Source organism: Neopsephotus bourkii, unplaced genomic scaffold, assembly GCF_033783945.1.
Source record: "Neopsephotus bourkii isolate Nb327-2 ecotype Australia unplaced genomic scaffold, CSIRO-AGI_Nbou_v1 NB_1293, whole genome shotgun sequence".
NCBI lineage: Eukaryota > Metazoa > Chordata > Aves > Psittaciformes > Psittacidae > Neopsephotus > Neopsephotus bourkii.
The window spans coordinates 590,075-612,552 of NW_026901777.1; the positions used below are offsets into that span (position 1 = coordinate 590,075).

The following is a 22,478-nucleotide window of genomic DNA, read 5'->3' on the forward strand; positions in this document are numbered from 1 at the left end:
TTTTAGATAGGTACCTTTCAAGAGTGCAGTCAGAATTGCCAAATCAATGTCCTGCTGATCTTCTGACAGCGCATCAAATATGGTTATCTGTTAGAATTGCAGAAGTATACTATTTGAGGTGAGGCAGAGAAGTCTGTAGTTATTTCTTCTTTGTAAGGGCTGTGATAGATTAAATCATACACATTTCAACACAAACAATGGCAAAGTTCCCAGACATGATTTTCCTTTGTTTCGGATAGAAAACGTACCATTTTGCTTTTTAATGCAATGGCATCCCAGGCAAATTGGAATCAACCTAATCCATAACAAATGGAGTCTACTTGCTTTTGACTAGCCTTTAAATCTGAGAAATGTAAAAATGCAGTATGGCTGATATCTACTCAGTATTAACAACAGCCACTCAAAGTGAAACAAAAAATTAAACAAAGAAGAATAAAAGCACACATATTTTAGTGATTACTGTTACAATTGTCATTACTCCCATAGCAAATACTTGGTCCTCCATTGTATTTGAAAAGTTGTAATGGACTAGTAAAATTCCCAGTGAATGGAAAAGGCAAAACACAACCCCCTGTTTTAAAAAGGCTAAAAAGGAAGACACAGGCCTAAAAAGGAAGAACTACAGGCCAGACTCATCTCTGTGCCCAGCAAGATCATGGAGCAGATCCTCCTGGAAAATGTGCTAAGGTACATGGACAATAAGAAGGTGACTGGTGACAGTCAACGCATCATCATGAAGGGCAAATTTTGCCTGACAGATTCAGTGGCTTTCTACAATGGTCCCATGGCTTTGGTGGATAAAGGAAGAGCAACTGACATCATCTACCTGGATTTATGCAAAGCATTTGATACTGTCCCACACAAAACCTTTGTCTGTAAATGGAGAAACATGGATTTAGCAGGTGGATAAGGAACTGGCTAGATGGTCACACTCAAAGAGTTGCAGTCAATGCAGGCTCAATGTCTGGGTGAAGACCAGTGACAAGTGTCCCTCATTGGCTGGTAGTGGGACCAGGATTTTTTAACACCTTTGCTGGCGACACAGACAGTGGGATTGAGTGTGCCCTCAGTAAGTCTGCTGATGACACCAAGATGTGTGGTGCAATCAATACACTGGAGGGAAGGGACGCTATTCAGAGGGATGCTGACATGCTCGAGAGGTGGCCTTGTGTGAACTTCGTCAAGTACAACAAGCCCAGGAGCAAGGTCCTGCACATGGGGCAATCCAAACAGGGATATAGGCTGGGTGATAAGTGGACTGAGAGCAGTCCTGTGGAGAAGCACTTGGGGCTAATGATGGATTTAAAACTGGACATGACTAGCAAAATGTGCTTGCCGCCCAGAAACCCAGTCACATCCTGGACTGCATCAAAAGAAGGATGGCCAGCAGGTAGACAGAGGTGATTTTCCCCCTTTAATCTACTCTCATGAGACCTCCATATGTTAGGTTCTCAGGCCCCCAGCATAAGAAGGATATGGACCTTTTTGAGCATGTCCAGAGGAGGGCCACAAGGATGATCAGAAGGCTGGAGCACCTCTCCTGTAATGACAGGCTGAAAGAGTTGGGTTTTTGTTCAGCCTGGAGAAGAGAAGACTCCAGGGATGCCTTCTAGCAGCCTTTTATTACTTAAAGTGTGGTATGTCAAAGATTGGGAGGGTCTCTTTATCAGAGAGTGTAGTGATAGGATGAAGGTGGGATGGAAGAAGGAAGGAGTGAATGAGTGGCTGCATGGTTGCAAGTTATCGGCTGGATTTAAACTACCACAGAAGGGTAACGGTTTTAAATGAAAGAGGGCAGATATAGGTCAGATACTAGAAATAAATTCTTTGCTGTGATGGTGGTGAGGCACTGGCACAGGTTGCCTGGACAAGGTGTGGATGCTTCATCCTTGGCAGTGTTCAACGCCAGGCTGGGGGAGCTTTGAGCAATCTGGTATAGTGGAAGTTGTCCCAGTCCATGGCAGGGGGATTAGAACTAGATGATCTTTAAGGTCTCTTCCAACCCAAACCATTGTATGATTCTACTTGCAAATAAGCACTTCAGCTTCTAACATGCCAGCACATTTCAAAGGTACACTTTAATACTCAAGAGACAAATTTTAGTACAATTCTGCTATAAGTAGAAAAATAGAAACATTTTTAACTTACAAATAAGACACTAATAAAGAAGGAAAAAAAGTAGGAATTACTTGATCTTTCCTGTGAATACAAAGATGTCTGACTTTTTAGTAAAGTTAGAAAGGCTGTCATTTCATAAGCAAGCACTGAGATTTTAAAGGTTAACTAAACAGGCTATGTGGAGTTACTCAATACATAAATAAGCCCAGACACATTCGTGTAATCTTATTTTAGGGATAACATCATCACTTTTACAACTGCTGTGCCCATGCCAACCCACCGCAAATGAAGACATCCTAAATTCAGAGAATGAACCCCACTCACAGAGTCTCTGTGCTCCATGCATTCCATCAAAATGTGAAATAGATGACTGGATTGTTTCTGTCCCAAGCTAAATGTGTTTTGGATCATCACTAAAACTTCCTCCTTCACGTGAGGGCGCAGCTCCCTGAAAAACAGATACACAACCAAGAAAAAGTGTACTTCTGGCTAATTCTTATCAGCCCAAACGACACCTCAGCAAAAGACGAAACTTATGTTAATCAGGCATTACTTCTGACATATATATATATATAGGCTATTGGAAACAGAACAATTAAAAAGATACAATTCTCACAGGATTGTCTGTGAATATAGAGCTAAAAATCACCAGAAGTTTAGCAAACTTATTTTCTTCAATAAACATATAGGGATAACATTAAATTCCTCATTGTTCATTAGCTTCCATACTTCTCCCATCTTTTTTCCCCTCATTTATATTCCTGTTAACCTTTTCATACATATTTACATTTCTTTTTGAAATGGCAGGATTTTTTTTTAAAGGTAAAAAATGTCAAAGAAAAAGCAAGAGAAGGAAAAAGTTCTCAAAAGAACACACTAGAGAAACACAAAACCCCCCAAAAGAGTGTTTAGAAAAGATAATAAATAAATAATTAGGATATAAAGTTTATTAAATTTTTCTCTCTTTTTTTTTTTATTTGAACAAACCCAGACCATCTTTGTAAAATTTGGTTCTTTATTTTAACAGCCCTTTGGCTTTGAAAAATTTTCCCCAAAATATTAATTTGCTATACAAATATATGTGTATTTGTTTCCAGTTTGGATGTAAAATTTTCACCAAGGTGGGTTTAACAGAGTGCAGCTGAGGCTGCATATAGCGTAACAGCTAGATGAGTATGACAAACCACGGTTACCACTGACTGACTAAACCAAAGCCAAAGACAAGGAACCTTATTCCTTCTCATTCCCCAGCCTGAGGGTCCTACAGCAACTAACCTCAGCCCTAGTCCCAAAAGTTTCACGCAACCCAAATCCAAATCTACTTATACAATATTGATGGCAGGAGAAAGGATTGACTTGAAACCCAAGCAGACCCTCTGGGGCAATCCAACAGTACCCCTTACCAAAGGTGAAAACATAACAGCTCAAAATGGCTAGATGTAGTTTGTTTCTCCTCTTAAAAAAAAAAAAAAAAAAACAACAAAAAACCAGTGCCATCTTAAATTGGGCAGAATAATTCTTTCAGCACTGCTTTGAGAGTTTGAGACAGGGAAGGAAGAAACTGCTCTCACTTCACAGAAGTAAATGCCAGCAAAAGACCATGGCAGGCTCATTACTAAAACCATAAGAAATTATCTCAGAGGTCCAAGGAGGAGGAGCGTTATGCCAGTACTCACCCCGTATCACCCGTGTATTTGTGGGTAAAAGCCAGGATATCTGCAGCTCTGCCAGTGCCCTCATAGACCACCACAGGGACGGTTGGGCTGGCCCTCACGTACTCCCACACCATTAGGATCACACTGGGGCCTCCTTCCACCACCAACCCAACTACAGGTACACCTTGGCCCATTCCTGTTTCAAAACACACCTAACCAGTTACAAACAGGTCTAAGTCACACCACACAAAAAAGTCAGAATATCTGGTAAATAAATACTTATGAAGGAGTCTCACATATGGTTCAATGGAGAAGAAATCATGCCTTCACCAACTCTAATTTGACTTACACTTTTTAAGATTTTCAAAGAACTTCTGCAACCACATCAAAAAGACCATTAAAACCTCCTGATAAAATTGCAAGTATCCTTAGCACTACAAAGAAGAAACTTCCTTCAAAATATCAATCTGTCCTTTCCAATAGCTCTTACATGGAAGGACGTTGACAGTGTTTGAAATGTGGTCAATATCCATTTATTTACCTATACACATAGAAAAGTAATCAGCAGTACTCACTTGCGTGCATTTTTTGAAGCGATATATACTTCTCCAAATTCCTCCTGAGCATCATTTCATTCCCATACTTGCCTACAGTCCCATCATCTGCCATTAAAAAATGAGAGTGCATGCTGTTGAGGGTACTTAGCTTGCTGAGTGGATTACCAAGTGTCTGGTACAGGCAAACTACCTAAGAAAACCAAAATAAAAAGATCTTCAAAAAAAAACCAACAAAATATCACCATTTTATAGAATCATAGAATAGTTAGGGCTGGAAAGGACCTTAAGATCATCAAGTTCCAACCCCCCCTGCCATGGCCAGGGACACCTCACACTAAACCATGCCACTCAAGGCCTCGTCCACCCTGGCCTTGAACACTGCCAGGGATGGAGCATTCACAACCTATGTATTGTATTTCTTCATCATACTGTGATCTTCTGAAAGGCTCTACCACACTTTTTGCAGATCTCCTCAAACATGGGTTTTTATTTGAATATTAATAGCAACAAAACCACAATTAGTACTACAAAAAAGCATTTCTAAATAGGCTTGCAGTCCTCAGTCAGAGTCACTGCATACCCTTCTTTGCAACAGATGAAATACAATGGCATATTTTCAGTGAATCTATTTCCACTAAAAACATGTGAGCTATCATTTACTTAAAATGTTTTCACCATACTCGTCAAGTGTTTTTAGAAAGCCATGTAGATTGTGCCTTCACATTGGCAGTCACATAAAGTTCTAGTTTATGAATAAAAATCATGCATATTAATAGCCTATTTGTGTATACCATTAACCTGATTGCTCATCCTGAATTACATGAAAATACAAAATACATCATTTGCAACCACAAAAGAATTGCCTAATTAATTACAAATTCTCAAAAAGGAATGGAAATTTCCTGTAAGAAGAGAAATAGTTTAAAACTATTCATTTACATACAAAGGCCAAAATACAGTGCCTCAACATGCCACAGAACTTATTGCTGAGCAAAATGTAAACCTAGTCTAAAATTTAAACCTGTTACTGAAGAAAAATATCAAACTAGTGAAATGAAGCCAGCAGAAAATAAAGTATGCAAAAAAGCTGTAAAACCCTCTGAACAGGAAGGCTTTTATTAAGGAAATGTGTACAACTCACATCTTTTCCAATGAGATCGCTCTGGTTCTCAATGATACCCCATGGTGGAATCCCAACAGCAAAGATCTTTCTCAGGTGGGGTGAAGCACGGCTTTTCAACGCATCCCCTACATGCTTGGACACTCCTAAACAGATAATTAAATCATCATTTTTCTTCTACACTTGGATACCTGCTACAGGACACCAATTAAAGGGTTTCCCATAGTATAATTTATTCTGTGGTTATGGTTTAATCAGAATCAAACCATCCCACCCAACTTGTATATTTGATGTGCACTGCAAGAATTGTAAGGCTCAGATATAATGCACCACTGCTTCAAACTCAAAGCATATTTCTAATTAATAATACTCATATATGTTGCTAATGGTGCTTTATACCTCCATAAAAATTTATTATTAACACAAATTCACAGGGCATTTCTCCTGTAAGGTCACCAGGTTGCTAAAGAAGCAAAAGTGTTTTGCTTCCATGACTTACAGACCCCCACATATTTTGATAGTACCTTATAGAGAGTTTCACAGATGAGTAAGCTAATTAATGAATTACCTAATTCAAAACTTCATTAATTATAAAACTTGAGCTAAATTTAGATTTGAAAACTGTTTCAAAAACACCACAGTCCTCAGAGCCTAAATATTTCAATGAAGCAGATTAAATTAAATGCAAATAAGTTCTGGTTATCTATGATCAGTGTTTCAGTTACATGCACAATATGCTCTATAATAAAAAATTCTAAAACCTGAAAAGAAAAATAATAAAACTATAAAAATAATGAACTATTTAAAATAGTCTGTCAACAGCAGATGAACATTTTGTTACTCTTTGAACTATACATTGCTCTTAAGCTCTTAATTTTGTGCTAAAATATCACAAATTATCAAACAACTTAATTACATTCACTCTAAATTCATATACTCATATGCAGAGAAAAAACACCAGAGAAAGACTGAAACAAAGAAAAGTAATTGCACTACCGCTGTTGATGCCTTCTGTAATTATCCAAGCTCCTGTACTCTCAGCAGCCTTCACCAATCCTTTGCAAAAAACCTGCTTGATCTTTGAGGGAAGCTTGAAATTTTGAATGCCTCCATGAACAGAGATTACTAGCTTTGGCAACTCCATCTGCCATTCCTTAACCATCAGATGCAATAGCTGTTCCAAACTGCTGTCATAAGAGAGCCTAATGTACTGAAGAAAAAATAATGGGTAAAATAACCATCCTTTAAATACCCCAAAAGAAGAAACCGCAATATCTTACATCTTATGAAGTTCTCAGTATTAATTTATTAAAGATTTTGTACAGGATTAGCACTTTCACAATACCACTAATGTGACAGCATAAAAATACATCAGTGAGAAATACAGACAGCAAGACAGACTATGCTTAATTGCGGTGAAGTTCAATACAAAAATATCATACACACACTCTAACCTGACTTACTTTTAGATTCCCACTGCTCTCTTAAGGCAAAAAATCTGATAGTCACCCAAAACCACTTTTTGCCTTGCCTTTGCTGAAATGATACAAAGAAAACCAATGTATAAACCAGATCTGTTACCTTAGCATGATAAGTGTGATCTCCATCTTGAAAATTGATCGTACCAAACGCATCTGTTGGACTTATCTTTGTGTGGTTTTGCACAGACCATTCTTCACCATCTCTCTGTGGGGCAGCCTGATAAACAGGCCAGTTACAGTCCACTCCTGGGTGATCTCCAATCAGCCGTCCACAGCAACATCTCACATTAAAAATAAAACAATTATTTTACATCAAACACACATGTAACTCTTGAATCTAGTAAGAATAGGCCAAAAGGCTTTCTGCAAAGAAGGATATTGTAGCTTTCTGACACAGAATGTAATAAAAATTAGCTGAAAAAAATCTCAACAATGGCAAAATGACGCGGCACTAGATCATAAGTAAGTTTTACTGGATACAGAACTTGTTCTCTGCTTGAGGAACACTAGTAGCAGTTGGGAGTTTGGACTAGATAATTTTCAAAGGTCCCGTCCAACCCAAACCTTGATGTGATGCTGCAGGATTCTGTAACTGCTTGAGAGTCCCATGTAGCAATTCTGATCTGCAGCTCAGATTTATTGGTCTCATATATAACAATTCAGGTGGATATCACCGAACACCAAGTCTTGCAACGACTATTACCACAGGTTATTTTAGGTACAGAAGAAAAATCATTAATCAGGAGGAGAGAAGCAACCGTCAGTCTAGAGAAAACTTTAGGGTGAACTTTTTACTAACCCTTAAGATGCCAGCAGAGTAAATATACAAAATAAATGGCCTGAAATGCAATGTTAAGGGAAATTTAACAGAAGCTTGGTTAGCACTGAAAGTTTGCAACAGAATAAATAACCCAAATTCCAAATTCAATTGGTAATACCGTCAGGCTTTGATGTGATCCAGTCTCTTCTACAAAATTAACTTCAGTGTAATTTATAGTGACATCTGACAGTCCAGTTTTCCTTTAGACATTTCAGAAGTTCAAATACCCTTAGGAATGGAGATAAATTATTCCCTTAAACTCTTTTTAAAATATCAAATGGCCTCCAACAACCCGAACTCAACAACCATGTTCAGACTCAGATGTATTACTTATGGATCTAAGGGCAGGATAGATGTAAACATTTGCAAAATCCTGAAGAGGTACATTCAGAGACAGTTTTCTGTGGAGATGAGTGAGAACTAATGGGTGAAAGAGAAATAAATTTAAAATAACAAGCAAACAAAAAAAACAACCCCAAAACAACCATAAGTAAATTAAGGAAGCAACCTGCTTTAGAAAGGCACTTTTTGATACACAGAATCCATGAAGTTATGTTTGCACTCCATTTTTTTAACAGAGGCAATTTACAGTTGATCGATTCAATGCCCTGCAAAAGCAGACTGGAGAAGAACAACTCAAACAATGTTATTCAGTAGAGAATTAAAGAGTTGTACACTACAGAAGAGTTGAGACCTACTGTCACATGTATGATGATGGTTAGCCAGAAGGCAATAGGTACTACCAAAAATGCCCACATTTTGTCAAGCTAATTCAATATGGATTAGCTAATTTACACCTTTTCCCTAGCTGAGACATACAGTAAGATATCCCAGAAATCCAGCGATTTGCCAGAAAGAAGTCAGGCATGTGCTCACATCTGAACCCTATAAAAACAGAGGAAATGATCTAGCCCGGGGGGTTAGATCGTGTTGGGGGTTTTACTGCCAAGCCACTCTAACCAGAAATATTGCCCAATCAGGCTCACTGCATGACTCCACAACTATTTGCACTGTGATAGCAGCAGAAAAAAAAAAATACCATAACAAAAAACAAACCCAACAGAGATTAGGAGAGGGAGCATAGGAACTGCTGAAACAACCTATTAATCTAAGGACCTCATTCTGACGACACCAAAAGCAAAAAACAATGTAATTTTACCTCCTAGTACACAAACCAAGACAAGCAGGTCAAGGCTCATTTACTAAACAAAAGTATCCAAGCTGGAACAAGCCACATTATATCAATTCCAGATGTGTAATTAAATTACTATTTCAGAAGACAGTGAGGGATCAACACAAGTAGGAGATCGCTGCTGAGACTGTGTTGTCAAATCACATGTGGACTCAGAAGCCACATGCAGACTACTGTGCAGACACATCTAAATTAAAAGACTTTCAGAGCAATGTAGCTGCAAAGCAGGTAACACAAGGGATGCAGATTTAGGTAAAATCCACCCACAGGAAGCACAAGGCCAATGACCATACTTGTTTATGACTCTCCCTCCCTCTCTATGTCAAAGGAAAGACCAGAAGAAAGAGATGGGTTTGATTTTATGATTGGTCTTCAGAGGACAAATGTCTCTACAGCCTCGTTGCTCCATTTTTTTTCTGCTGGCTTTTTGGGGAGACTCCAAAAAGGGTAAAAGAGCAAATGTCAGAAAAAAAAATCATATCTTTAGATCAAAGATTAGAAAAAAACAAAGATATCCTATTGTCTTTTGACCCTCAAAACATCTTGTGGTCACTGCACTACTCCTAGAGTGGCCTCATGATAACAAGGCCTTTCACCATGAGTCATTCCAAAACAAAGAAAACCAAATACCAGTCAGAACTAAATTCTACATCACCTTACATTACTCACATACCACATTACACTGTCTGAGTCAAAGCAGAGATCCTGTGGAAAGGAACTGATCCTGTGACAAATCAGTGTAGTAACCTTGAAACTGAGAAGCTTAAGGAACACCAAACTGGTTTACTAATTAACATCATTTGTACTACATATTTAACGTTTATATATAAATGCAACCAGACATGAGCTACATTCAGAACAGCTCAGTTATCCTGAGCAGGCAGTGGAAGAACTGCATGTAGGCATACGAAAGGTGTGCAAGGTCTTTGCACAGCTGGGTTTACCTCAGAGATTATCATAGCAAGAGGTTTGAACTCAGAAGGATTGGTATTTCCCAAAGACTTTATGATCTGCTCCAAGCTGGCATGCTCTCTCTGTCTTGCTGTCTAGTAGGAATGGACAAGGTGCTAAGGACTCCTGAGCTACCAGAGAGGTCAAAAGCCAAGACTGAGATTCTCAGGAAAGTTGAGAAAACCAAAGCAGAAGATTACATACAGCTGTTGGGACTTTTTTTATGTAAAGTTTCATGCTGTATGTATACCTGAAGAGCTCAAGAAGGAGAGGAGCTACCAGCCAGGGATAGTGATTAAGGACTGCTCAGGTGCACTTGACCCACACACACACCCCTGGGACCTGTCAGGCTGCATCCCGAGGTACTGAGGGAGGTGACTGACGTCCTTGTGCAGCTGCTCTCCGTCAGCTCTCAAAGGTCATGGAGATCAGGGAGGTCTCAAAGAGTGGAGACAGGCAAATGTCATCCCTGCCTGCAGAACAGGGCAGCAGCAGCCTGGGAAGCTGCAGGCTGGGTGGCCCCCTGCCAGCCCCAGGTAAAATCAAGGAGCGAGTCCTCCTGGAGCCCACGCCTGGGCACATGAGGGAGCAGGCAGCGATAGGAGCAGCTGCCAGCGAGTTTCTACAGGTAAATCATGCCTGACCCACCTGACTGCCGGCTGCGACAGGATCGTGGGGAAACGAGGAGAGCAGTGGATGCTGCCTGCCTCTGCTCCAGGCTTTCAGCACTGCTCCACCAACATCCTCCTGTCCAGGCTGTGAGGTTATGATCTGGGAAGGAGGACACAGTGGTGGGTGAGGACTGGGTTGGGTGGTGGGCTAAGGGAGGTGGTTGTGGGTTGGACATTGCCTGGAGGCCAGTATTGAGCTGGTTCCGCTGGGTCTGTGCAGGGCCTGGACTCTTCAGCATTTCCATCAGCGACCGAGGAGGGGATGGAGTGTACGTACAGCCTTGTGAGGTGGCAGCTCAGGGGTGGCCCTGGGCGCTGGTGGGCAGTGAGGTGAGCCTGGGCCACCCATGTCCTCAGGCAGCAATGAGGGCCAGCAGTTCCTGGGGTGGTGTGAGCAGGACATGGGCCAAGAGCCAGGGGAGGGCAGGGACTGTCCCCTCTGCTTGGTGTTTGTCAGCCCCTGCCTGGGTACCACCTCCAGTTTGGATCCCCAGGACAGGAACAACGCTGTCAGACTGATGGGAACTGAGGACAGGGCATGGACAGGGGGAGGCTGGGATCCCTTACCCTGTGAGGAGAGGCTGCAGGACCAGGTCTGGTTCATCTGGGAGGAGCAGTGGCTTTGCAGCCACCCATCAGCATCACTGGCAGAATGGGAGGGGACAGAGGAGATGCAGCCAGGCTCTTTAAATTGGTGAGTGGTGGGAGTGAGAGAGGCAGCAGCACAGGTGGAACACAGGAGGCCGAGGCTGGAGGGAAGAAGCAGCCTTTCCCCCAGGAGGACAGCAGTGGAGCCGGGGCCTGGGGAGGGTGGTCTCACTCCAGCCTGGGGGCTTCCACACCCCAACTGGTGAAGTCCTGAGTACCACCATCTGACTCCCCCTGTTGAGCCTGTTGTGGGCATGGGATCATGATCCATGGAGACCTCCTGAAATCCCAGCCCATTGTGTTACCCTGGGATTCTACGAATGTATCATATGCATTGATTCAGTGTCTTCAATGGCTTTACTTTGCCTCAAAGACTTACTACTAGTGGAGGGAGCAATGTTAGTAACACAAAAGCAGACTCCTGGAAAAGTCACAGCTTGAGCAACATGGGGAATCCTGGAGGGTCAACACTGAGGTAAAAGTAACTGCAGTAGCCAAGACTGCAAAATCCAACGCCCTAGCAGGCAGTACTTCACAGACTGCATCCGTCCTGGCTAGGGATGTTAAGGATTACAGGAAGGATTCTATAGGTACGTAGCAAATAAAAAACAGACTAGGGACAACGTAAGACCCCTCCAGAAGCTCTCCGGTGAACTAGCTACACAGGATTTGGAGAAGGCTGAGGTTCTCAATGACTTCTTTGCCTCAGTCTTCACTGGCAAATGCTCTGACCATACCATTTAAGTCTTGGAAAGCAGATGTAGGGAATGTGAGAATGAAGACCTTGGGCTCACTGTAGGAGAGGATCTGGTTCAAGACCATCTTAAAAACCTGAATGTACACAAGTCCATGGGACCTGATGAAATCCATCCACAGGTCCTGAAGGAGCTGGCAAATGAAGCTGCTAAGCCGCTGGCCATCATATTTGAAAAATCATGGCAGTCAGGTGAAGTTTCCAAACACTGGAAAAAGGGAAATATAATCCCCATTTTCAAGATGGGGAAAATGGATGACCTGGGGAATTACAGACCAGTCAGTCTCACCTCTGTGCCTGGCAAAATCTTGGAGCAGATTCTCCTGGAAGGCATGCTAAGGCATATGAAGAATAACAAGGTGCTTGGTGACAGCCAGCATGGCTTCACTAAGGGGAAATCCTGCCTGACCAATTTGGTGGCCTTTTATGATGGGGCTACAGAATGGATGGACTGGGGTAGAGCAGTTGATGTCATCTACCAAAACCTTGTGCAAAGCTTTCGACACTGTCCCACTGACATCCTTGTCTCTAAATTGGAGAGACATCAATTTGATGGGTGGACCACTCGGTGGATAAAGAACTGGCTGGATGGCCGCACACAAAGAGTTGTGGTCAACGGCTCAGTGTCCAGCTGGAGACCAGTAGCGAGTGGTGTCCCTCAGGGATCAGTGTTGGGACTGGTCTTGTTCAACATCTTCGTCGCTGACATGGACAGTGGGATTGAGTGCGTCCTCAGCAAGTTTGCCGATGACACCAAGCTGTGTGGTTTGGTTGATATGCTGGAGGGAAGGAATGCCGTCCAGAGGGACCTTGACACACTTGTGAGGTGGGCTGATGCCAACCTCATGAAGTTTAACCATGCCAAGTGCAAGGTCCTACACCTGGGTCAGAGCAATCCCAGGCACAGCTACAGGTTGGGCAGAGAAGAGATTCAGAGCAGCCCTGAGGAGAAGGACTTGGGGGTGCTGGTCAATGAGAAAATGAACATGAGCCGGCTTCAGTGTGCACTCGTAGCCCAGAAAGCCAACTGTATCCTGGGCTGCATCAAAAGGAGCGTGACCAGCAGGTTGAAGGAGGTGATCCTGCCCCTCTGCTCTGCTCTTGTGAGACCTCACTTGGAGTATTGTGTGCAGTTCTGGTGTCCTCAACATAAAAAGGACATGTAACTGTTGGAACAAGTCCAGAGGAGGGCCACGAGGATGATCAGGGGACTGGAGCACCTCCCATATGAAGATAGGCTGAGAAAGTTGGGGCTGTTCAGCCTGGAGAAGAGAAGGCTGTGTGGAGACCTCATAGCAGCCTTCCAGTATCTGAAGGGGGCCTATAAGGATGCCTGAGAGGGACTCTTCATTAGGGTCTGTAGTGATAGGACAAGGGGAAATGTGTTAAAAGTTAAACAGGGGAAGTTTAGATTGGATATAAGGAAGAAGTTCTTTACTGTAAGGGTGGCGAGGCACTGGAATGGGTTGCCCAAGAAGTTGTGAATGCTCCATCCCTGGCGGTGCTCAAGGCTGGTTTGGATGAAGCTTTGGGTGAGATGGTTTAGTGTGAGGTGTCCCTGCCCATGGCAGGGGGCTTAGAACTAGATGATCTTAAGGTCCTTTCCAACCCTAACTATTCTATGATTCTTTATCAGACAATTTGTGAGAACATCTTAGATGTGTAAGGTTGCAGAAGCCTGCCACCACATTCTTACATATTCATGCATGTGCCACCTGGGAGGTGTTCATGAGCACTGCACTGAAGAGTAGATAGAGGCCTTTCAACACACTTAGAAGCATTGGCAAAGGTGCTAGTAAGTTACTCAAATTTTATTAGCAACTACTAAATGGGAGTTATTCTACTTAGTATGAGCAAACAGTTGCATAACCCCACTCATAAACTGTTTGCAAACCTTGGAAGTTCTCTGCATGTAAGGAAAGTTTAACAGATTTCATTTGTCTACAATATTAGGTTGAATTATAGTAGGCATCAAGTACATTCACATGACTTTTGGAATGTTGTGGAAAATTACAGATCTCAGGAGGCCCAAAACCTGTTTCATTGCTGATCCAATAAATACCATATAACCAGTTACAACACTTATGCGAAAATTGTTTCCCCTTGTTAGGAACAAAAATTCCCCTAGAACAAAGTTCTGTGTACACCCTAAGATACACAAGAAAACAAGAACAGCTAACATATGGGAAAACATACTTTCAAGATAATGGCTGACCGAAATGAACATCAGACGCACACACATGTTCTGCATATACAGACAAGACGAACAAGTAAGATTCACATTAATTTAAACAGAATGAAAATGCTAAATGACAAGTGAATGAAAAAGCTACAAGATAAAAAATCCACAAAGGTAGGGGATGTCCTTACTGAGAAAGTTGAGCGAAAAAAGCAAACTTGCTCTGTGAGGTTCCCATTTCCACTGATTTGGTGGAAAGCTAATCTTGGTTTGGTATTCCACCCACCCCCAGGTTAATTTTCATATCAAAGAGCTTCCCAGAACAAATAACAACGTGGTCACTCTGCTGGGGGAAGGCAGCAGACTGCAGGACTGTTGTAGTCTCAAAATGTTGGTATCTTGGCTTCAGCTGTAACAGCTGAAGGTGTAGCTGCTAAGCCTTCCTAGTAGCTGGTGCAGTGCTGTGTTTCTACTCCATTCTGAGAACAATGCTGATAACACACTGATGTTTTAGTTGTTGCTAAGAAGCACTTACCCTGATCAACGACTTTTCAGTCTCATGCTCTGCCAGTGAGGAGGGGTGTAAAAAGCCAGGAGGGAGCAGAGACAGGACACCTGACACAAACTAGCCAAAGGGGTATTCCATACCACAGCACGTCCGCCCAGTATATAAACTGGGGGGAGTCACACGGAAGTGCAGATCAGTCCTCAGGTCAGTGGGTGGTGAGCAATTGTGTGGTGCATCACTTGTGTTTATTTTCTTCCCTTTCCATTTTTAGTCTTATATTCTCTCCCCTTGTTATTTCCGTTATCATAATTATTATTATTAGTAGTAGTTTTGTATTATACCTTTGTTACTGGACTGTTCTTACCTTAACCTGTGGGATTTACATTATTTTGATTCTCCTCCCCATCCAACCCAGAGCTGGTGATAAGAAGGGGAAGGGGAAGAGCAGATGCATGGTTCTGAGTTACCATCTGGGCTTTAACCATGACAGTTAGATTGAAAACTACTAATTAATATGAACCACAAAATATTATCTGTCTGAAAAAAAAACCATGCATGAGTTAAAAATGCCAAAGTGATATAGCTTTTGTTGCTTGCCTTCCCAAAAGCAGGGACTCAAAATGCCCTCTGCCAAGATGAAAAAGCCTTCAGAAAACCTGTCATCAGGGATGTTTCTAATACCCTCCTTCCTCTTCATTTTGTTCTTCCTTTTTCCATAATTCTTACTGTTTATTTTCATAGAATCACAGAATCATAGAACGGTTAGGGTTGGAAAGGACCTTAAGATCACCTAGTTCCAACCCCCCTGCCATGGGCAGGGACACCTCACACTAAACCATGTACCCAAGGCTCTGCCTAACCTGGCCTTGAACATCGCTGGGGATGCAGCATTCACAACTTCCCTGGGCAACCCATTCCAGTGCCTCACCACCCTCACAGTAAAGAACTTCTTCCTTATATCCAATCTAAACTTCCCGTGTTTAAGGTTTAACCCATTAACCCTTATCCTATCACTACAAGTCCCTAATGAAGACTGCCTCCCCGGTATCCTTATAGGCCCCCTTCAGATACTGGAAAGCTCCTATGAGGTCTATTTTGTCTCACTCTCCTTCGTAACACCCAAGATATAGCTGGAATTGTCTCCCACCTAAATGCACATTTCTTTTTTTCGTTCCTCAGAAGAAGATTAAGACAGATTCATACACACACAACAAAGTACTTGGATAAAATTTTCTATTGCAAATAAGGAAAGGTTATCATACAAGTTATTTCACCCGGATTAATGCTAAATATTCTCCAGCATACCCCCAGAAATGCTGCTCTCACAATACAAGAAGAAGGATATTTTTGTTGTAATTACCTCCTTGACTAAGAATGACTATCACTAATTTCAGGTCATTATAAAAATCATAGATATACATTTATGCACTCTTACCTGATTAAATTCTGACACACCAGGCATCCTGCAGGACACCTGTGATAAAAGATGCATAATTAATACACGCTTGTATAAAAGAAAACATCTGTAATGTTATTCATAAAGTATTCATTCACCTGTGAAATATTTTCATCAACAGCATTACAGGCTGTGTGCTCTTCTGCACTCAGAATCATACTCCTGGATAATACACTGGGTGATTTGTTTGGCATTCTACATCACAGTATCACAGTATCACAGTAGGTTAGAGATTGGAAGGGACCTCAAAAGATCATCTAGTCCAATCCCCCTGCCGGAGCAGGAACACCTAGATAAGGTTACACAGGAACGTGTCCAGGCGGGTTTTGAATGTCTCCAAAGAAGGAGATTCCACAACCTCCCTGGGCAGCCTGTTCCAGTGTTCCGTCACCCTCACTGAGAAGAAGTTTCTTCTCAGGTTTAAGTGGAACCTCTTGTGCTCCAATTTGTACCCATTACCCCTTGTCCTTTCATTGTTTGCCACTGAGAAGAGCCTGGCTCCATCCTCGTGACACTCCCCCTTTATATATTTATATACACTAATAAGGTCACCCCTCAATCTCCTCTTCTCCAAACTATAGAGACCCAGCTCCCTCAGTCTTTCCTCATAAGGGAGATGCTCCACTCCCTTAATCATCTTAGTTGCCCTGCGCTGGACTCTCTCCAGCAGGTCCCTGTCCTTTTTAAACTGAGGGGCCCAGAACTGGACACAATATTCCAGATGAGGTCTCACCAGGGCAGAGTAGAGGGGAAGGAGGACCTCTCTCGACCTACTAACCACCCCCCTTCTAATACAACCCAGGATGCCATTGGCCTTCTTGGCCACAAGGGCACAGTGTCGGCTCATGGTCACCCTGTCGTCCACCAGGACCCCCAGGTCCCTCTCCCCTACACTGCTCTCTAACAGGTCGTTCCCCAGCCTATACTGGAACCTGGGGTTGTTCCTGCCCAGATGCAGGACTCTACACTTTCCCTTGTTATATTTCATCAAGTTATTCCCCGCCCAGCTCTCCAGCCTGTCCAGGTCCCTCTGGATGGCAGCACAGCCTTCTGGCGTGTCGGCCACCCCTCCCAGCTTAGTGTCATCAGCAAACTTGCTGATAGTACACTCAATTCCCTCATCTAAATCGTTGATGAATATATTAAATAATACTGGTCCCAGTACCGACCCTTGAGGCACTCCACTAGATACAGGCCTCCAACTAGACTCCGCCCCATAGACTACAACTCTCTGGCTTCTCTCCTTCAGCCAGTTCACAGTCCACCTCACTACCCGATCATCCAGACCACACTTCCTCAATTTAGCCGCAAGGATGCTGTGGGAGACCGTGTCAAACGCTTTGCTGAAGTCGAGGTAGACCACATCCACCGCTCTACCATCATCCATCCACCGTGTTATTTCCTCATAAAAGGCTACGAGATTGGTCAAGCACGACTTCCCCTTGGTGAAGCCATGTTGACTGCCCCTCATAACCCTCTTATCCTTGATATGCCTTAAGATGGCCCCAAGGATAAGGTGTTCCATCACTTTCCCAGGAACGGAGGTGAGGCTAACCGGTCTATAGTTACCCGGGTCCTCCTTCTTGCCCTTTTGAAGACAGGAGTGACATTTGCTTTCCTCCAGTCCTCAGGCACCTCTCCCGTTTCCCAAGACTTGGTAAAGATGATGGAGAGCGGTCTAGCAATGACCTCAGCCAGTTCCCTCAGCACCCGCGGGTGCATCCCATCTCAGACTGTACATTAAATCTGCATTTCATAGATGAGTTATCTCTCTTAGCTACTCTACACTATTCAGGTGTTCAAACCAATATGATCCCTATCACAAGTTTACATTCTCAGAATATGATATCACTGAGTTTAATTATCCAACACCATCCACTGGATAAGCAATGTGGAATGCCAATTATGTTTGCTTTCTCAGGTTCTAGAGCACAGATTTCAGGTTCGATCGTTTCCTCATTTTTTTCACACTCTCCACCAGCCTGGGCAGAAACCTCTATCTCAGAAGCCTGTGAACAGCAGTAGGCATTACTCTAAGGAAGGGATAAGATGTTGCTACAGGATTAAGAATTCCTGTGCAGCAGTAACTCCATGTGACTCAATCTCTCAATTGGATGTCATACTACAGTTTCAGTCATCAGTCAGAGAGCATCACATATAAGAAGCCCAGAAAGGTCAACTGTTGCCAACTTCTAATTCAAAATGTACTGGTGACAGTAACTATGAAAAACCACACACACAAGCAATCAGCAATGACAGCACCGCAAAACTGCAAAGAACTTCATCCAAGCTACACACAACATCCATAAGAAATTATTCTTTATAAAAAATAAGAGAAATTCATTATTTTACCTGTGAGGATCTTTTGAACTGGGAACGATCTGTGCACATTCTCTTTTACTGAAGACCTCTTCAATCCAGGATTTGGGGGACTGAAAAGACATTTCAAACACAATTGTATTCCTGAACTTAAGCATATCATGCCAAAAATTGCACTATAACATCTACATGGCTGTAACACAGAAAGATTCCCATCACGATATTAGATGAAACCAAACACTGTAAGGGGAATTTACAGCTCTGAACAGTCCTAGCCCTTCACACCCAAGATTCACAAAGCTCCACAGAAAGATCAATATTAAAACTTATCCCCACCCCTCACTAATAAACATGAAAACTATTTAGAGGATCTGTCAAACACACGTACAATAGAGGAAATGGTAAAAATTAATCAGGACTGCTTAAGGAACTGCACTTCCCTTCTGTCAGAAGACTAGCTATCTTCCTAAAGCTGTGTGAAAAAAAGGCAAGATTTTCTTTTTACCTGAAAGAGATGGTTGATTCCTTCTTTTATTTTTCTTAACAGACTTAAGAATAGATTCATCTTGGTTGTATCTTTATTCAACTAGGACTACAGTCAAATACAAAAGCAGGGACCAAAGACTAGTCCTACAGCTCAAGAGTGTGTTAAGTTAGTTTCATCCACTGGTCTCCTGTGACACTGTGAAGTGTCTCAGCAATGCCTGTTGCAGACAAGTAAACTGAATAGTCACTGTGGTATCGTATTTTTTTCAAACAACCTGACTGTCAGTCTTCGAACCTCTTCTCTTCAAGCCTAGCAGGAGCAAATTTCCTGAAAGAAATGATAGTTTTTGGATGCTGAACTTTGAGATCTCTGAGACTGAATTTAGTAATTACTGGAAGCAAAGGATTCTTTTTGTTGTCAAAGGGAACTACCTCCACAATAAATACACAAGGGACAGACATCTTATTGTAAGAGTAAATAAAACTGTACCGACCATTACTGTCTCATTTCTCATGCTCATGCCACTCTCTGTCTGTTGTCTACCTTGTAAACAGACAGCAGTCTCTCCAGGACACAGCAGAGCAGGGTCCTACTTTACCATTAGGCATACAAAACAAACAGCTATAAAATAATCTGCAAAATGTTTACCCTATAAGAATACTTATGGTAAGTACTTGTCTCCATATTTGTTTCCAAATTGTGTCTTTCATACAGTAACTTAGAAAAGATTTCAGTCAATGAAAACGCCAATAATTCAACTTCTTAAGAGTACCACTGGGGGATTTTTATGACAGAGTTCAGCAACAATTCTTATAAAAGAGAGTTCATCTCTCTTATCTCCAGAATGGAGTTATGATTCTTAATAAAGCAGGTCCATTTGAGGGTTTTCTTAACTTTGGCTTCACATCCCTAAATACCCCTGCATAATTTCCCAGCTAGTCATGCAATTACAGAGGGCCACAAGCAACCTGAATTATCAGCTTGTCTGCAGGTAGGGACCCAGCCCCTACCAAGACTAATGAGAGTCCTACCTTTGGTTTTAATGTACTCTGAAATGGGCCCTCACTGACAAAGACGAAACAGATCACAAAAGAGCAGTTGCTGGTATTGATGTGCATGTGTATTCTTCTTGGAGCAACTAAGTGAAGATGTCTGGTTGAGCTTCAAACAAGGGAGTAACAATATGAAAGATCCTCAGGGCTGGACAGAGGATGGGCACGCAAGAAAATTAGTTATCTTAGTAAGAGAGAGACCGACCGAAGTCAAGGTGCAAGAAATTAAATCCATTAATCTTTGGAAGCAGTGAAGCAAATTTCAATACCCGAGGGAAATCACATACTGCTCTCAGAAAACCGTCAGTAGTATTCTTGTTAGTAGTCAGTACTGTTTCATGCTTCCTAAGGCACTTATTCTCATTGTTCAAGCTACCAAGCAAAACAGCCAAATGTTTCTATATTACAATAACGTGGGACTCTGATGTTTCTGCAACCCATTACTATTTTCAAGCAAAACTGGGGAACAAAAACTATTTTTGGTTTATGGGATGCCTCAGTTAAGAATGAGCTTTATTAAACTTTTCATTAACAAGAAAGGGTGTGACAGAATGGTCAAAAGGCTGAAAAGCCTTAAAGCATTTGCTGAGGCAACATGCTCAGTCTTGTGAGAGAACACCCAACTCTTGTCACTTTCAGTTTAGCAAGAACACTGCAAGTAATTTTGAGCAAGCTGTTTGCATTGCAGTCTAGGGTAGCTTCCCTTGAACTACATTTCCTCCAGCATGCCACATTCTGGAAATCAAGTGTTATCTGGGTGTCTTTCCAGGTGCGAAGGCCAGTGCTGGAGATATGCAGCCCAGGGTAACAGAGAAACATTGCATCAGCCTCGACATGAACAGCAAAACATACTGCCAGCTGAGCAAGGCACCAGCTAATCCATGTGTGAATACACTAGCAAAGGAGTGTCAAAGAAGTCTTTATCTCCAAAGTTCAGTGATCCTCATCATTAAGTTACAAGACACAAGATAAACACAAATCAATCATTTAAAGGGAGGAGAGGTCATCTGGTACACAACAGCTGTTTGGCGTGGTTATTTCAAACCAAATACAAGTTACAGCCTTCAGTAATGGCAATACACTGTATGAGTTGAAGTTACATCTAATATGGGAGATGTAAAGGCTACTCTACTAGCAGCTTTTTTAATATCTAAGCTATCTGCTAAAAAACATATATTGTTTTAAAGAATTTATTATTTTTTTTTAGATTCTGGAGGGAAATTGAGGGTTAAGAAAAATATCAGTGCTTAAAATTCTGTATGTTTTGCGTACCCTTTTTCAATTTTGCCTAAAAGCACCTATGCCTTTCTGCAGCTGAGGCAGTAAGGCCAGTGACCAACACATGCCACAGCTCATCAGGCCACTCTTGTCACAACATGGTATCTTCCCATAAAGACATTTCAACATTAATCTTTGCTTATTTATATAAAGAGTTTGCCAGTGTTGGCTATGCTACAGCCTTATACCTCCCTGCATCCAGTAATTTTTACATTTTAAAAAGCAGTAGATAGCGTATCATCTGCATATGATCCTGACAAAGCCTGTAACTTTCACATTTATATTCCTCGCAAACAATGAACATGAATATAGCAAAAAAAAAAACTGTTTGCAAAGTCCACCATTTTTCTCTTTAATGAAGTTCCTGAACAGGTAAACTATGTAAAATATAGATACTGAAATTCCAATCAACCAACCGTACCAAAAAAAATCCCGCACCAGACTGTATCATTGTATTTCATCCTATGAAGAACAAATTTAAAAACTGGAACACTGTGAGACACATTTATCCTTATTATTAATTTCATACAAGGTGAAATCTTCATGTAGTATGTAAAATTTACACCATAGCAACAGCATTCATTTATTAATTTAGGGGTATACTTAGTTTCTAAGCTAACTGTATAGTCAGGAAAAGGGTTTTAAACCTTCATGCTTTTACAGTCATTCATGACTTCAGGGCTGGGCAAGTGGAAATGAAAAGAGGAAGCTTCTGAACTGCTGTTTGTTTGCTCTTGATTCCCAGCTTTGTAAAAACTCTGGATAACATCTCAAAACTGTCATCCTTAAATTCAACAACAAATAAAAACTTCTCCCATCACTAGAGAGAGGTACATGCACCTCAGCCAGCAACAACCTGTATCCTTTCTACCACCAAACCCCAAAGGAGACAAAAATACACCTACATATTCCTTCCAACTGGCAATTTTCTGTTCTTATATACAGAAGACCCGAAGCCAAGTTCATATTGCAATTTTCGTTCCATTAAGTCCTGAGACCTCTGTCTGGGAGTTGGGAGTTTTGCCTTCTCATTTCTCACCAGTTTGAGGATTAGGATTCCTGCTTATAGTTCCCTGCCACAGAAGAGGCTTTGGAGATTTCTAGACTGATTTAGTCAATGGAGTGGCAAGAGTTTGGCTCTGAAATTTAAGGCACATCAGCAGTTTTTAGAAAATTGCCTTTAATCACTTCTCCAATATCTTTACTGTCTGAGATCCTTGCATAATATGGTA

At 41.8% G+C, this 22,478-nt stretch overlaps 1 protein-coding gene across 1 annotated transcript in view; it reads right to left on the reverse strand.

Moving 5' to 3' along the window:
* The window catches only part of TRPM6 (transient receptor potential cation channel subfamily M member 6), an 86,302-nt gene that overhangs the window by 55,032 nt on the left and 8,792 nt on the right, over window positions 1-22,478 (reverse strand). The window contains exons 2-10 of the mRNA XM_061366014.1: window positions 18,463-18,542; window positions 16,090-16,128; window positions 7,032-7,212; window positions 6,447-6,660; window positions 5,472-5,596; window positions 4,349-4,520; window positions 3,795-3,969; window positions 2,443-2,566; window positions 15-87 (exon numbers count right to left, since the gene is read on the reverse strand). Coding sequence (XP_061221998.1) covers window positions 15-87; window positions 2,443-2,566; window positions 3,795-3,969; window positions 4,349-4,520; window positions 5,472-5,596; window positions 6,447-6,660; window positions 7,032-7,212; window positions 16,090-16,128; window positions 18,463-18,542 — 1,183 coding nt within the window. The remainder of the gene's footprint in view (window positions 1-14; window positions 88-2,442; window positions 2,567-3,794; window positions 3,970-4,348; window positions 4,521-5,471; window positions 5,597-6,446; window positions 6,661-7,031; window positions 7,213-16,089; window positions 16,129-18,462; window positions 18,543-22,478) is intronic.